The 16826-nt window shown below is 39.2% G+C and overlaps 1 protein-coding gene across 1 annotated transcript in view; it reads left to right on the top strand.

Annotated features, from left to right (window-relative positions):
• Positions 1–16826, top strand: part of LOC144224972 (phospholipid-transporting ATPase FetA-like) — a 74109-nt gene that overhangs the window by 44527 nt on the left and 12756 nt on the right. The window contains exons 13-16 of the mRNA XM_077756066.1: positions 1135–1178; positions 9174–9339; positions 11848–12036; positions 12739–12854. Coding sequence (XP_077612192.1) covers positions 1135–1178; positions 9174–9339; positions 11848–12036; positions 12739–12854 — 515 coding nt within the window. The remainder of the gene's footprint in view (positions 1–1134; positions 1179–9173; positions 9340–11847; positions 12037–12738; positions 12855–16826) is intronic.

Here is a 16826-nt window from a genome sequence, read left to right as displayed (position 1 = left end):
AAATGTTTGTTTACTTTTGAATGGGAGAGAATGACCAGGGGAGAGGCAGACAGAGGGAAAGAGAGGGAATATCAAGCAGGCCCCACACTCTGTGAAGATTCTGACATGGGGCTTGAACCCATACCATGAGATTATGACCTGAGTCAAAACCACGAGTCAGATGCTTAACCAACTGAGCCACCCAGGTGCCCCAAAAGGGCCATGGGTTTCTGTGCTTGACATCGACTATCTTCCACTGCCATTTTGTCTGTACTATCTGCTGGCCAAGAATGCTAAGCATTCTTGCACTACTTTCATATGTCTTCTAGGTAACTTTTCTGACTAGAGGGCTTCCTGAGACAGAAGGTCTTTCCTAGATCCAGGGATTAATTTCCAGCCTGACGCACTTAAGGGAGAGGAGTTGGCACCCAAGCAAATGACTTCTTATCATTAGCTTGGGGAGTGGAGCTTACTGGGGCACTAAGGGCTAGGTGGCCTGAGGGGATTTAAGGCAGCTTGATTGGAAGTCTAGGATAATAGAATCAGAAGCAGTAAGCAGTTAACCTTCCTTTAAATTACCATACGACCCCATAAATCTATTCCTAGATGTATTCCCCCAAAAAAATAGAAAACAGGGATTCAACCAGATAGATATATGCTGGCATTCATTGCAGCATTATTCACCAATAGCCCAAAGGTAAAAACAACCATGTTCCCATCAACAGATGAATGGATAAACAAATTGTGGTATATCCATTCAAAGGAATATTAGTCATAAAAAGTAATGAGGTTCTGACACATGCTACAACATGGATGATTCTTGAAAACTTTATGCTAAGTGAAATAAGCCAAACACAAAAGGAAATAGTTTATGATTCTATTTATATTAATTGTCTAGAATAGGCAAATTTATAGAGACAAAAGTAGAGGTTACCAGGGGCTAGGAATAGGGAGAAATTGGGGAATTTAGGATGGTGAAAAATTTTGGAAATATATAATGGTGATTGTTGTACCACATTGTCAATATGATTAATGCCACTGAATTATACATTAAAAAATAGTTAAATTTTTATGTTATATGTATTTTATCACAGCAAAAAAATTTAACTTTTCTTTAAAACTCTTTCCAAGTCTGCTCTCTTTACTTATCAACAGGTTGTGTCTATGACAAAAAGGGATTGAAGGTGGAAGTCTCTGAGGTGAGTGATTACAGTTACCTGTGAAATCGTGAGAGCTGAGGCCATGCTGCACAGCAGCATCTTTGACACAAATTAAGAGTCCCTTAGCCCCTGAAATAGGAAAGCTTTTATTGGCCCCGTAATATCAGAAAGTGTTATAAATGACCTATGTCTATTTGAGGGGATTTGGGTTTGTGTTTTAAAATGAAAATAGCTTTCTNTATCCCCATATTTTAAAACAGTCCAATCAGGGCACCTGGGTGGCTCAGTTGGTTGAGTGTCTGACTTTGGCTCAGGTCATGATCTCACGGTTCGTGAGTTAGAGCCCGCATAGAGCTCAAGCTCACTGCTGTCACTGCAGAGCTCTCTTTGGATCCCCCTCTATCTGTGCCCCTCCCCCACTCATGCTCTCTTTCTCCAAAATAAATCTTAAAAACTCCAATGAATACAGAAATGTATGAAGAAGAAAGTTAAAATCATTCAATCTTCTTTAGAAAACCAATGTAAAATTTGGGGGTATATTTTTTCACATGTTTTTCATGTGTGTGTATATGCACACACATATACATCAAGATCTAATGATAGACATATGGATGGACGGATGGAAGGAATGGAGGGAGAGAGGAAAGAGAAAAAAGGAAAAAAGAAAGGAAAGAAAAGGACAGAAAGAGGAAGCATCATAGCATGTATGCTATTTTCAACCTCCTTTTTATTCACTTGACATTATATTGTAGTTCCCTTTCTATGTCAGTAAATTTAGATCCACATCATAATTTTGAATGAGTGGCATATCCGTTTGTATTAGTGTACCTTAATTTATGTAACCAAGCCCCTATTTTTATTCCATTTTCTTTTGTTACTATTATAAATAGCATTGTGTTAAGCACCCTGGTACATACAGTTTTGTCACTTCTGATAATTATTTTCTTCGAATAAAGTCCTAGAAGTGAAACTGATTGGTCAGAGGGTAGCCACATTTTTAGCACATTTAATATTGCCATATTGCTCTCTGGATGGATTGCAGCAATTTACAATACCACCAAAAATATATAATAATTCTTTTTTCTCATATCCTTATCAGTACTATTAATAATTTTTTTATCTTTAGAAATTTAATTGGTTAAAAATGGCATCTCATGTTATTTACCTGTCTTTGATTACTAATCAGATTGAATCTTTTTTTTTTTTTTGCTTATTTTCCTTCCCCTTCCCACTTTATTGCCTGTTTATTGTTATTTTCTCAGTTGCCCGTTCATATTCTTTGCCCTTTTTTTCTTATTTGAAAGTTCTTTTTATATAGTAAAAATAACAGCCCTTCCTTTGACACATATATTACAGTTACTTTCCCCGATTTTGTCTTTGGTTTTTGTTTATAACTTTTTTCTGTGTAGAAGTTTCTAATGTATATGATCAAATCTTTTATGTCAGTCTTTTTCCTTTATAGCTTCAGGATTTGTGACATACTCAATAGTTGTATTTCACACAATTACAAAAATATCTTTCTATTCATTCTTCCTATGTCTAGCTGGTTCATTTTGACTATTTTTTCTAATATTGGATTATAGCTTTCGTTTATAGATTTGATATTAAACATCCCTTCAGAGGGCTGTCTCTGTTACCTTCATGGTACTCCTCACCCTATCCCTTTCCTTCTATAACTAATTCAAAACCCTTAGCCACTTGACTTATTTACCAAATAGCTAGCTCCAGCTCCCAAGTACTTTCTCACCCTTATCTACCCAAAGAGACTGGGAATGGGAAAGAAATCGACTTTTTTTTTTTTTTTGCCTTAAATCTTCTTCTAGAGACTCTGCAAATGACTTTAGCAATATAAACAAAATTATACCCTATAGGGAATAAACTGTTATTCTAGAGTTTCTTTCCCCTACCACTTCCTTCAACTACTGATTAACCATAACATGTGTTCCACTGGATCACTGGAATCTTTGTTCCCTTGTAAACAAGCTTACCTATAGCCTCAGCTCTTCATAAAAATGCTTTCTTCTCCTGCCTTGATTGACTTTCTCTGAGAACATCACTTTTCCTCCATCTCTCCTATTCTACATACCAGAAGCCCAAATGTATTGTCTTCATTATCCTGTGCCACTTTTAAACCATTACTTTTTCTTCTTCATATAATTTTTCCTCCTATGATGCTTATGACTCTGGCAATGCTCCTCCTTAACTCTTCCTGTCATTAACACCTACTCATCTTCTGACTTCTTCACCTCATTCAGTGAAGACTTTGAAAATTGGCTCCTATTCTTCCTCTCTACCCAATCCCTACTGTCATCTTGGGTGATACTGGCTACTTTCCAGATGATCTCTCACCATGGATGCTTTCAGATTCTGAAAATGTATGTCTTTCAGATGACCTCTAGTACTCAAAAAATCTTAGTCACCCTTTCCCATGTCACTATTTAGAATTTTACTACTCTGAAATTGTAAACCCATCATGATCTCTGATCACATACCTTATTCCTCTATCTCTCTTGGTACTTGACTTCTGCTATGTATGCCTGCTTACTTATTTTTGGAAGACTCACAAACCCTCAGTTCTCCTTTTCTCCAAGTCTGTCAATCTGTCATGACTTGACTTCCTTTCCTTTCTTGTCCCCTGTCTGTACCCAAGATCATAAACATCCTCAATACCTTACTAGTCCTTTTTCTCTTTAATCACCCAGCAAATCTCAACCTTTAATTAACCAAGCCATCTGTCCTTCTCTGTTCCTAATCTCAGAGTGCCAAGCATGTTTTAGAGATCACAAACTCATCAAAAATTTAGAAACTCCAACCTCTCCTAGACTTCCAATATTACTTGGATAGTTTTTTACTAATTTGTGATCAGCTTCATACTTAATTCTGCATGTTAGCTATTCTAGAATTCATCACCCACAGGCCTTCTACCACATCCCCCTCTCTCCACAATATGCAGCAGATGATACTGCCTTCAGTGTTACTGAGAAAAATTCAAGCTATCATCTAAATATCCTTTTCCATAAATACATCAGAGCACATTTTTACCTAGTTTCCTTCAGTCTCAAAAAAGGTAGCCTGTTTTCTTTCAATACTAATCTCTTTGTATATTCTAGATTCCATCCCTTTCCACTTCTTCAGGAACCTCAGTCAGTCCTGTATTGTCTCTTTCTTAATATCTGAAAGTTATTCCTCTTATGTGATTCTTTCCCTTCAGCTCAAGTTTTCCCTTTCTTAAAAAAAAAATACTTAGTACATCCATACAATGGAATATTACTCAGCAGTAAAAATAAATGAGCTATCAAGCTACACACACAAAAGGAAGAACTTTAAGTGCATATTGCTAAGTGAAAGAAGCTAATTTGAAAAGGCTACACACTATGATTCCAACTATATGACATTCTGGAAAAGCAAAATAGTAAAGACAGTAAAAAGATCAGTGGTTGCCACAGGGTTGGGGAGAGGTGGAGAGAGAGATGAAGCAGTAGAGCGGTGCACAGGAGAGTTTTAGGGCAGTGAAACTATCCTGTGTGATGTTGTCATGGTGGATTCATTATAACATGTATGTATCAAAGCCCATAGAACTGTACAATGCAGAATTCTAATGTAAACTATAGACATTAGTTCATAATAACATATTGATATTGGTTTGTCAGTTGTAACAAATGTACTACACTAATGTGAGATGTGAATAAAGGAAATCAGAGTAGAAAAAAGAGAGAGAGAGCATATGGGAACTCCTTGTACTCCTGTCCAAGTTTTCTGTAAACCTAAGACTATTCTAAAAAAATTATTAATTTATTTATTTTTTAAAAATAGTTTATTGTCAAGTTNAACCTCCACACTGTTTTCCAGAGGGGCTGCACCAGTTTACATTCCTTCCAACAGTATAAGCGGGTGCCCGTTTCTCCACATCCTCGCCAGCATCTAGAGTCTTCTGATTTGCTCATTTTAGCCAAAAAAAGTATTAATTTAAAATAAAATAGTTAGGGGCGCCTGGATGGCTCAGTCGGTTGAGCATATGACTTTGACTCAGATCATGATCTCATGGTTCGTGGGTTCGAGCCCCACATCAGGCTCTGTGCTGACAGCTAGCTCAGAGCCTGGAGTCTGCTTCGGATTCTTTGTCTCCCTCTCTCTCTGACCCTCCCCTGCTCATGCTCTCTCTCTCTCTCTCTCTCTCTCTCTCAAAAATAAATAAAACATTTTTAAAAATTTTTTTTAAAACTAAAATAGTTAAAATAAATAAAATTTAAAATAACCCTAAGCCCATTAACCAGAGGTAACCACTAAAAATAAATGTTTGTGTTTTATTTTTACTCATATTTTTTTAAAAAGTACTTAGAACCACTCCTGTATTGCCCTCTAGCCATTGTCTGTCTCCCATCAGTCCAAAATACTTACTGAGTATCAACCATATGTCAGACTTTGAGTAAATACTAAAGGTTAGAGGAAAACAAAAGAGACTTTTTCCCTACCTTAAAAGAGTTGGCAGACTTGAGGAGGAGCCATAAAGGTAAACAGGCAATTACAGAGGTCTCTAACTCCTCACCTTTCTTTAATTCCTCAACCTACTCTCTGTAATTAGATTCTGTCCTGTGATATCCACTGAAAGTATCCTAGCCAAGCTCACTAATGACTGTCTTGCTGTTAAGTCCTTACTCAACTTCTCTGCAGATTTTAACACTTAAACTCCACTTTTTCTTAAAGTTTTCTTGTCCATTGGCTCCTGTTAAATAACTCTTCTTATTTTTCCTTCCTGTCTGCTTTTTCTCATCAACTTGGCCATAGGGGCTGATGTTCTCCAAGGATCTGTTATTGAACCTCATCCCCATCTATATAATCCCCCTGAATAATCTCATGTATTTACATGGCTTTAACTACCACATACTTACTGATAACCTCCAAATATATCTATAAAAGGAATCCTTTGGTAGCTCCCTCCCACCCATGGCCAAGGCTAAAGATATTTTATAAAAACTATCACAGCTATGTCACAACATCTGAAGGAGTTTCTTCAGTTGCCACCTCTACCCTCCATTCTGAATCCACTTTCACTCACCTCTCCATTCTGAATCTACTTCCTCTCCCACCTTTTGTCTGGTACATGGATTTGCCTTTCAACCTTTTTTAACTGGTTGTTTGGCTTTCAATTTCAGAATTATCCATGAATGCCAACTCTCAGATCATGCTGTACTGCAGCTCCAAGCCAGCCCTGCCTCACTGCTGTACCCAGCCAGATGCAGTGTTCTCAAACATTACTTCTCTGGGAGAGGAGATTAGAAACTATCTCAAATCTTTTTATTTTTTAATTATCCTCATTTTTAATTTATTTTTTTATTTCTGAGAGAGAGAGAGGCAGCATAAACGGGAGGGTCAGAGAGAGAGGGAGACACAGAATCTGAAACAGGCTCCAGGCTCTGACCTAGCTGTCAGCACAGAGCCCGATGCGGGGCTCAAACCCACAAACTGTGAGATCATGACCTGAGCCGAAGTCGGACGCTCAACCGACTGAGCCACCCAGGCGCCCCAGAAACTATCTCAAATCTATTACCTAAGCTTCAAAGCTATATATGCCTGCTTTCATTACTACCTGTTAGTCCTTCAAGTATCTCCAATTCAGTCCATCAAAACCTCCTGACAGTTATCCTATCTCAATGAATAGTTTTATCAGCTATCCAGGGGAAATATAAAATTGTTCTTAACTATTTCCCTCTGTAACCCCTCATATTATGTTGTATAATTCTAGCTCCCTATATTTTCAAACCATCCCCCTTATTTATTAACAATATTTATTGTTACTATATAATTTCTCTTGTGAATTACTGAATGGTCTCCTGACTGGTCTCCCTGCTTCTCATCTTGCTAGTTCCAGTATATCCTCCATGCTGCTACCATGTGAGGACTTTCTCTGACACAAATCTAATTATGTTACTTTCCCTTTTTTTTAATGTTTGTTTATTTTAGAGGGAGAGAGAGAGAGTGCGAGCGGTGGGGAGGGGTAGAGAGAGAAGGAGACACAGAATCCAAAGCAGCCACAGGCTCTGAGATGTTAGCACAAAGCCTGATGTGAGGCCCAAACTCACAACCTGCAAGATCATGACCTGAGCTGAAGTCAGACACTTAACCATCTGAGCCACCCAGGCATCCCTAATTATGTCACTTTGAGCAGAAAATTGCTATGACTCCCTATTGCATATAAGATGGCAACGCAGGTCTACCTCATGGTTACCTCTCCATCTTTTCTCATCACTCACCAGCTTCCAGTTCAAAGAATATGCCAGTGAAAGAGCCCAGTTCTAGAAAAGCCTCAGGAGATGCTATATGAAGAATTATCTTAAATAACTGAAACCGCAAACTTCCCAGAGCTCACAATTCTGTGGTTGGCCAGGTCTGGGGCTTTGCTCTGGACCTGACCATACTTCCATACCACTGTAACAAAACTCCTTCTAGAGGGGCTATAAGAAAGAGCCAATATAGCTCACTAAAACCTTGCTTTCCCTGACATAGCACTAACCAGGACAGTTGTGCCTGTGTTTGACATATTAGGGCCCAGCACAGATAGCACCACAACTACAAAGAACTGGAAAAGCATCCTTGAGAATCCTGTATGGATTGGAGAAGTCTGTTACTAACATCACATTCCAGGATGTGATAAAAGAGTCTCAGGGCCAAATCAAATCAGAAAAAAATGTTTACCCAAGGTGGCCACCAAAAGCCTAGCCAAAATGGAGACTGAGAGTCAATATCTAAAGGAGTCAGGAAAATGTTAATGAATATTAGGTCCAAAGATTGAGGTAAGGGCAATGACCACGAAGGTCAGAAGCAGGAAGTAACCAGGTGTGCTGACAGATCAAGTAAAATGGCTCAAAATTAAGTTTGCAATAAACAGTATGTACTGAAGCTTCCTTGTAATATACCCTTGCCTCTATCCTACAGTATTCATCTCTAGCCCTCCGTAGAGTTAAATAGAAATAGTGCAACACAGTGATAATCACTGTACTTACTTAGGACTCAGTTCCCTTCCTAAGCCCCAAAATCAGACAGAGGACAGCCAGAGACAAAGCTTTTTCCAGATACCATTTATTAATNGCCCGAACCCACGAACCGCGAGATCATGACCTAAGCGAAAGTCGGATGCTTAACCGACTAAGCCACCCAGGCGCCCCCCAGATACCATTTATTAATATGGAGCAGTTACCTTCCTCATATTCTCAGGTTTGACTATCATGGATTTGGAACTTAGAAGCTCTCTGCTATCAGCATGGAGCCCACTTTGGCTCCTCTGTCTCCACTCTCTCTGCCCGTCCCNATGGAGCCTGCTTAAGATTCTCTCTCTCCCCCTCTGCTCCCTCTCCCCTGCTCACATGCACACGCACTTTCTCTCTCTCTCTCTCTCTCTCTCTCTCTCTCTCTCTCTCACACACACACACACACACACACAATATATAATATATTTAATATAATATATTTATATCTATCACTCACTCACTCACAAAAATAAATGAACATTAAAAAGACGAAGTGGGTTGCCTGGGTGGCTCAGTCAGTTAAGCGCCCGACTTCCCCTCAGGTCATGATCTCCCAGTTTGTGGATTCAAGCCCCACATCAGGCTCTCTGCTATCAATGCAGAGCCTGCTTCAGATCCTCTGTCTCCCTCACTCTACTCCTCCCCAGCCTCTCTCTGTCTCTCAAAAAGAAATAAACATTAAAAGTTTAAATAAAAAAGTATAAGAAGAAGAGTAGAGCCTGAAGATGGCCATTGATTATTTAGGGTAGCTAGGGAAGAAAGGGGGTCAAGAAAGGCCTGCCAGGCAGTGCTCAGCTTGTCTCCTGTGGGATATATCTTTCCTGGTCCAAGTGAATGACAAGAGCTACAAAGGCCTTTGAAACCAGCACAGAGTCTCCTCCATTTATCTTGCTTTTCTCTTCCCATCCTCCTAAGAGTACTCATCACATTCCAGAAGCTTTCCCCAAATAGATCTTCTGTAAAGTGTCAGGCTGCTGCTGAGAAGTTTGTTCTGGCTTATATGTTCCAGGAAACAGAAAAGGTCGACTTCTCCTACAACAAACTGGCTGATCCTAAGTTTTCATTTTATGACAAGACTTTGGTGGAAGCAGTGAAAAAGGGAGATCGTTGGGTGCACTTGTTTTTTCTCTCACTCGCATTATGTCATACCGTGATGTCAGAAGAGAAAGTGGAAGGTGAGGAGGGGCCTGAGGCCTCATGGACTGAGAATATGTCATAGAACCTAGGATGGCTACAGGTGGGTTTGGTTTGATATAAAATTTATAATGGCTTAATCTAAGAACTTCCTAATAGGGAGCATTGTCCAGCAAAGGGATAGATAGACAAGTAGTGAGCTTCTTATCACTGGAGATATTCAAGTAAAAGACAACGTCTTAGTCTCAAAGAAGATTCAGTCATTGTCAAATGATGTTATCTAGGGAGCTTTCAATCTTGAAATTCAGTGATGTTCTGTCACAGAATCTATCTGAATTGTCCCCAAGATCAGCCCCATTATCTCTGACAAGACTTCCTGAAGGAGGAGTTGAGTTGCCCTCTTGTTGCTTCATAATTTCAAGGTATCCCCACATAACCTGGTTTCTTTAGCAATCAAGTATGACTATGACATCCATGAATTTACTCAAACCTCTTTTACAATGAATGAGAAATCACTGATTAAAAATTAAGACCTTTTTTGGTAAGAAACAAGACTTTTGGCAACCAAATAAATCATATCATTAAAGTCAATGTACCTTTAATTTAATACCCCTAGTAACATCTTATATTTGAATATTTTTAATGTTTATTTATTTTGAGAGAGACAGAGTGTGAATGGGGGAGGGACAGAGAGAGATAGAGGGAAGCACAGAATCTGAAGCAGGCTCCAGGCTCTGAACCATCAGCACAGAGCCTGATGCAGGGCCTGAACCCACGAGCTGTGAGATCATGATGTGAGCCAAAGTCAGATGCTCAACTGACTGAGCCACCCAGGCACCCCAGTAACATCTTATATTTGTATATCACTTTATAGTTTTACAAATTGCTTAAATTATATTATCTCCCACAATCTTCACAACAGCCCTCTTAAGTAAGCAGAATGAGAAAAATGACTCCAGTTCTATAGAGGGAAACTGAAGCCGAAAGAGATTAAATGACTTGCCTAAAATCCTATTGTTAAGAAGGGCAAAGATAAGAAACCAAATCTCACGTCTCCTGGCCCATTGAGATCCTACCACACCACAGGTATCTCCGGACCTGACATTCTAACAAGTTGTTATTATTTGAAGCATATTTGGACTTGTCATTTTGTATTGCCTTAAGTGACAAAGTAAGAAACAAAACAAGAAAATAGTCTTACTGTCTCCTAGATACATCTTATGTCTGACCTAAAATTATATGTCCCATGTGACTTACCACAAGTATAAGACTCTGATGATGCATAACTGTTTTTGAAGAATCAGATTGCCTGGGGTGCCTGGGTGACTCAGTCAATTAAGCTTCCAGCTCTTGATTTCAGCTAAGGTTATAAGCTCACAGTTCATGAGTTCAAGCCCCACAGTGGGCTCCAGTGCTGACAGTGTGGAGCCTGGTTGGGAGTCTGTCTCCCTCTCTCTGCCCCTCCCCTACACAGTCTCTCTGAAAGTAAATAAACATTTAAAATAAAAAATCAAATTGACCTTCAGAAGAGAAATAATCCAAACTATACCTCAGGTTGTAGTGATATTTTAAAAGAAGAGTTACACATTTTTCAATGCTAAAGTGTTTGTATTAATAAGTGCAGTTTTTCATTCAGTTCTTTTTGTGACCAAAATAATTTGAATCAGTTGTTAGAATTCAGTAGTTTGTGATGAGAAAAAAATAACATATGTCACAACTGAAGATTGAAAGGGTTTTTGTTGTTAATTTTCTGAAGCGTTTCTTTAAAATTTAGCAAAGTATTTTTTCAACTATGGACACTGAAACTATAAGTTAAAATTACCTTATAATGACAAAATGGTAAAGAATACATTTATTTTACTGTAAAAAAAAATTAAAGACAGAAATGTCTTGAGTGATAAAAAATTGAGAGACTAATTCACCAGAGTAAGTCATTTACCTTCCCAGAGTGAGAGTTTCAAAAGTGACAATACTCATTTATGTTTTTTAATTGTTTATAAAATCATCAGTCTTATTATCATCAACCATATTATCTTATGCTATATATCCTATCCTTATTATCCTGTCTTATAGGAGTGTTCATCAAAATGTAGCCAGTCTTATTTAGAAGTAGTTTATGCAGGACCACTCCCATGAAACTCACCTAGGAGATTTGTTAAAAATTCAATTTCTTGGGTCCTCCTCCCAGATTTTGTGCTTCTGGATTCAGTAAGTTTGAGTAGGACCCCAGAACCTGCATTTTAACAAGCTCCTGACCCATCTTTACCCACCAAAATCAGAGAGTAACTGTTTTGTCCATTTGTGTATATTGCATATACCATGTACCTCCATAATACCATCTCAGGTGTGTGAAATAAGTTGAAAATACTGGAAAGGAAAAAAAAACTGTTCTATGTAACCTGGCCTTTTAGGGCCAAACTTGTGAGGAAGTGTGGAGAAAGATGTCTTCTTATGGGCTCCATCTTTACTTAAGCTCCTTGGTGTCACTTCTGGGTTGATTTCACTTGCACATCTCTGTGGGCTCTGGTTGCCCCCTTGTCTCCTGCCAGGTAACCTGGTGTACCAGGCTCAGTCCCCAGATGAAGGTGCTCTTGTCACTGCTGCCAGGAACTTTGGTTTTGTGTTCCGTTACCGCACGTCTGAGACAATCGCAGTAGTTGAAATGGGTGAGACCAAAGTTTACCAACTGCTGGCTATTTTGGACTTCAGCAATGTGCGCAAGAGGATGTCTGTTATTGGTAGGTGCCCCTCCTAATCAGTCCTCTCCCCTTATTTGTCTTTCATACACATTCACACATTGACTTTCTCTTTTATATACACATGGCTGTTTTCTCCTACTCACATGCTTTCTCAAAGGTATTGTGCTTCGAATACAAACACATAGCCATTCCTACTTTCTCTCTCATATACCCAAATAATTTCTCTTTGAGGGCTTGCTACCATATACTTCTTCAGTGTTCCTGGATAGTGGCTTGTCTGAACCCTCAAAGCCAAGATAAAAAACAGAGACTAAATCCATAAAGCCTGAACTTGGAATAAGAAATGGGGGCAGACAATATAAGGGAAATACATACTGTCTTACTCTCAATTAGTTTTGACCTCAGACTGAAGAGGAAGAAGGTCATTCTTCATTCTTGGTGCTTACTGGGTATGGGCCTTGGTCTAGAACTTGGACTTGAGAAGCTAAATGCGATTCTGCATCAGGGTCTTCCACAAGAACCCATGGAACACAGGAACCCATGGAAGAACTGGTTCCATAAGGTCTCCTCCTGCCCTTACTACATCTTTTATCCTCTGTGACTGCTCACTGAGTGCTTAGCCTCCAAAAGGATCAGAAATAAATGTTATGGAAACACCACCATGCCATCCCTCAGTGGCCCAGACAAGTTCTTGTAACGATGGTCCTGTGTGGTTACTCTTCTTAATTTATTTATCCTTAGTGAGGACACCTGAAAATCAAGTAATGTTATTTTGCAAGGGTGCAGACACCAACCTCTGTCAGCTGCTCCATCCATCCTGTATATCCCTCAGAGATGTGACCATGGATCATTTAGATGTGAGTGTTTAGGTTGCAGGGGAGGGAAACTGTGGGTGGTTCTTTGTATATGGATATGTGTCCACATTATATGTCCTTGTGTCCATGTGTTTCTTAATGGGTATATCTTAGTATCTGTGTCTCTTGAATTGATGGAAGAGTAAAAACTGCTTCATTCTGTGGTATTCCTATGGACTACATTGCCAACTTCTGTGTCAAGAAGTTGGATAGCAAAGGATCCCAGGGGCATGATTGGGCATGATGAGAATTATGTCTGTGGGAGCACTTTCCACAATCAAAATGGTTCTCTCTGTGATTCCTGGTTCAGGAGGTCCCATGGTCAGAGCTAGAATTTGCTTCAAAATAGGGCCTACTGATACGGGAGGCCCAGCCTCACCAATCATGATGAAAACACACAGCTTTGAAGGTATGGAGTAGAAAGCACCAGGCCTGGGCTGTTTAGGGGACTGTTGTTTGTTACTGTCCTCTGTTATCACAGGATTAGAATCCCCAAGAATACTACCTACCTACCCCACCCCACTTCCACCCTCTAGGATTTGAAGTGTATCTTAAAGAGAAAGTGAGTGGCTCCAGCCTTCTGGCACTGAGAAAAAAAACCAGATCTATACTCTCCAGAATTTCTACTCAAAAACCCAGATATATAAGGGGTTGGGGGAATTGGACAGGGAATGGGATGGGAGAATGAGAGATGAGAAAAAAATGTATATTTTAAAGCAAAAATAGATTGGGGAAAATGCTATTTTATTAAGCCATTTTGGCTTGACCTTACATTAACATATAATCAGAAGTCCGAGAACAGTCAGTAAAGCACATGAAAGCCTTTAGGGCAATGCAAATCAAAACCTCAAGATTCTACTTCACATCACTAGAATAGCTAGATGATCAGATAATAGAAAGTATTGGCAAAGATATAGAGAAATTATAACCTTCATACATTGCTGGTGAGAATGTAAAATGATGCAGCCATTTTAGAAAACAGTCTGGCTGTTGTTGAAAAAGTTTAAGCATAGAGGTACCTGGGTGGCTCAGTTGGTTAAGTGTCCGACCTCAGCTCAGCTCATGATCTCATGGTTCGTGGGTTTGAGCCCAGCGTCAGGCTCTGCACTGACAGCTCAGAGCCTGGAACCTGCTTGAGATTCTGTGTGTGTGTGTCTCTCTCTCTGCCCTCCCCTACTCATACTCTGGCTCTCTCTCAAAAATAAATAAACATTAAAAAAAGAAAAAAGAAAAAGTTAATTACAGAGTTATCATATCACCCAGCAATTCCACTCCTAGATTTATTCCCAAGAGAAATGAAAATATACATCCACACAAAAGCTTGTGCACAAATGTTTATAGCAGCATTATCTATAATAGAAAAAAGTAGAAACAACCCAGCTGTCCATCATGGATGGCATGGATGTATGGCTAAATAAAATGTGGTGTATCAAAACAACAAATATTATTCAGTTATAAAAAAGAATGACATATTGATATATGCAGATGAATCTTGAAAACATTATATTAGGTGAAAGAAGCCAGTCACAAAGTCTTAAAAGGCTCCAAATTGTATAATTTCATTTATATGAGATGTCCAGGATAGGCAAATCTATAGAAGCATGTAGACTAGTGGTTCCAAGGGCCAGGGGAAAAGAGAATGGGAATGACTGCTAATGGGTACAGGGTTTCCTTTGGGAGTAATGAAAACTTACTAGATAGTAGTGATGGTTGTACACATTTATGATTATAATTACTTAACTACTGAATTATATACTTTAAATGGGTGAATTTTATGATATATACATTATATTTCAAGTTTTAAACAGTCTATGAAGTCTCTCACACATGACAGCTCTTATGTCCTATACTGTGTCCCAGGGGCCACAGTACACATTCACAAATGGGCCAGTCTGAAAAATTTAACGTTTAACCTTCCACAACACATGAATTAGAGTATCTTCTCAGCATTTCCACAGTCCGGCTCCCAAGGTGATCATAAAATTGTTTCAGATCTTTTGACCTGCCTCATGCTACAACCTTAACAGACACCCATGTGGAGCATAACTACAGTATAATCTATTAACCAGTGATGATAAACTTGTAAGAGTGAACCTTATACTCAGGAGTCAAGAGTCAAAAACTTACTCCTACTAAAGCACAGCTCTAAGCCCTCTAAGACAGGAATCCACAAACAGGTCATACAAAAACAAGAGGCAGTCAGGATTTGGCCCCAGGGCCCTAGTTTGCCCACCATGATAGAAAAGAAAATAACACAAGTAAGGGGTAAGTAAGAAATAATTTTAATACAACCTGCTGAATTAGTGTCGAATGGATCAAGCATCTGTATTGGTAAGCAGATAAGACCTCCTTTAGTATCCTATGCAAGATCAGTTTCTTCCATACCTCTTCCTTCTTGAGAAAGTCTCTCAGATCTCTCAGGCTTGTTTTTTATAGCTTCATCCGTTAACAATACAGAGATTTAAGAGATGGCATTACATACATATACTGTTTTATGTTAATTTCACCTGACAGCTAATGTTATACATTCAGAAGTAAGAGCAGAATATCAGGATGATAAACTCTTTTTCTCTTTGCTCCTTTAATATCAAAGTGAATTATTTTGAAACTCATTATGACAGCAATCATGTAGAATTGTTAATCATGTGCAATTCTCAGTACATAAAATCTGGTTTTTTAAAAATGTTTATTTTTGAGAGAGAGAGTATGCATACATGTGAACAAGGAAGGGGCAGAGAGGGAAGGAGACAGAGGATCTGAAGGAGGCTCTGTGCTGAAAGCCAAGAAGAGCCCAATTCAGGGCTGGAACTCACAAACCATGAGATCATGACCTAAGCCAAAGTCAGATGCTTAACTACTGACTGAGCCACCCAAGCATCCCCATAAAATCTGCTTCCAACCCATCCTCAGTTGCATATGAGTTCTGCCCTAAACTACCCACACTCTCACCCAGCTCTCCTTATGACCAAGATTGTACTTTGCAAGATAGTTAGCTATGGTTAGTTAGGATATATCAGTAGCCACAGAGCAAAAAGATGGTAGCTCACCCAGAGAGCATTTCATCAGTGGTCAATGAGGACACTGCTGGCTGTGGTTAATCAACTGAGCCAGTCAGCTGTAGACAAATATACAAGTGTGTGTGCTTTTGGGGTGCCTATTGCATACTTGAAGGAAGGCAGGGAAGCAGGAAAATAAAATGAATATATGCTTGTAGAAAATAGTAACTCCTTTGATTATTTTTTATAACAACTCCTTTTTACTTTATTACTCCATTCTCATATTATAGAGATCATTATCTTCTTGGTAAGCAGTGAATAAGTATCCCAATTTTACAACAAAGAAATCTAGAAGGCTTAATTTATCCCAGGGTCACATAGCAAATTATCTAACTGCAAGTAAAAGCTAGAACTTTCTATATTTCAGAAGTACTTTCTCTCCTTCTTTTTTAAATATTTATTTATTTATTTAGACACAGAGATAGAGAGCAGGGGAGAGGCAAAGAGAGGGAGACATACACAAAATCCGAAGCAGACTCCAGACTCTGAGCTGTCAGCACAGAGCCCAACACAGACTCAAAGTCATGAACTATGAGATCATGACCTGAGCAGAAGTCAAACACTTAACCAACTAAACCACCAAGGCCCCCCTTTCAGAAGTACTTTTTTTTTTAATGTTTTTATTTATTTCTGAAAGAGAGAGAGAGATAGCGTGAGCAGGGGAGGGGCAGAGAGAGAGGGAGACACAGAATCAGAAGCAGCTTCCAGGCTCTGAGCTAGCTGTCAGCACAGAGCCCGACATGGGGCTTGAACCCACGAACTGTGAGATCATGACCTGAGCCAAAGTCGGACGCTTAACTGACTGAGCCACCCAGGCGCCCCAGAAGTACTTTTAAACTTTACCCCCAGCTATGCTGGCCCCATCTTTAGGACATTTAACTGAGAAAGCTCAACAGTTGTTTTCTGGTTAGGCTAGGTA

Source organism: Crocuta crocuta, unplaced genomic scaffold, assembly GCF_008692635.1.
Source record: "Crocuta crocuta isolate KB4526 unplaced genomic scaffold, BGI_CrCroc_1.0 scaffold431, whole genome shotgun sequence".
Lineage (NCBI taxonomy): Eukaryota > Metazoa > Chordata > Mammalia > Carnivora > Hyaenidae > Crocuta > Crocuta crocuta.
This window is presented reverse-complemented; position numbering and strand designations above follow the sequence as displayed.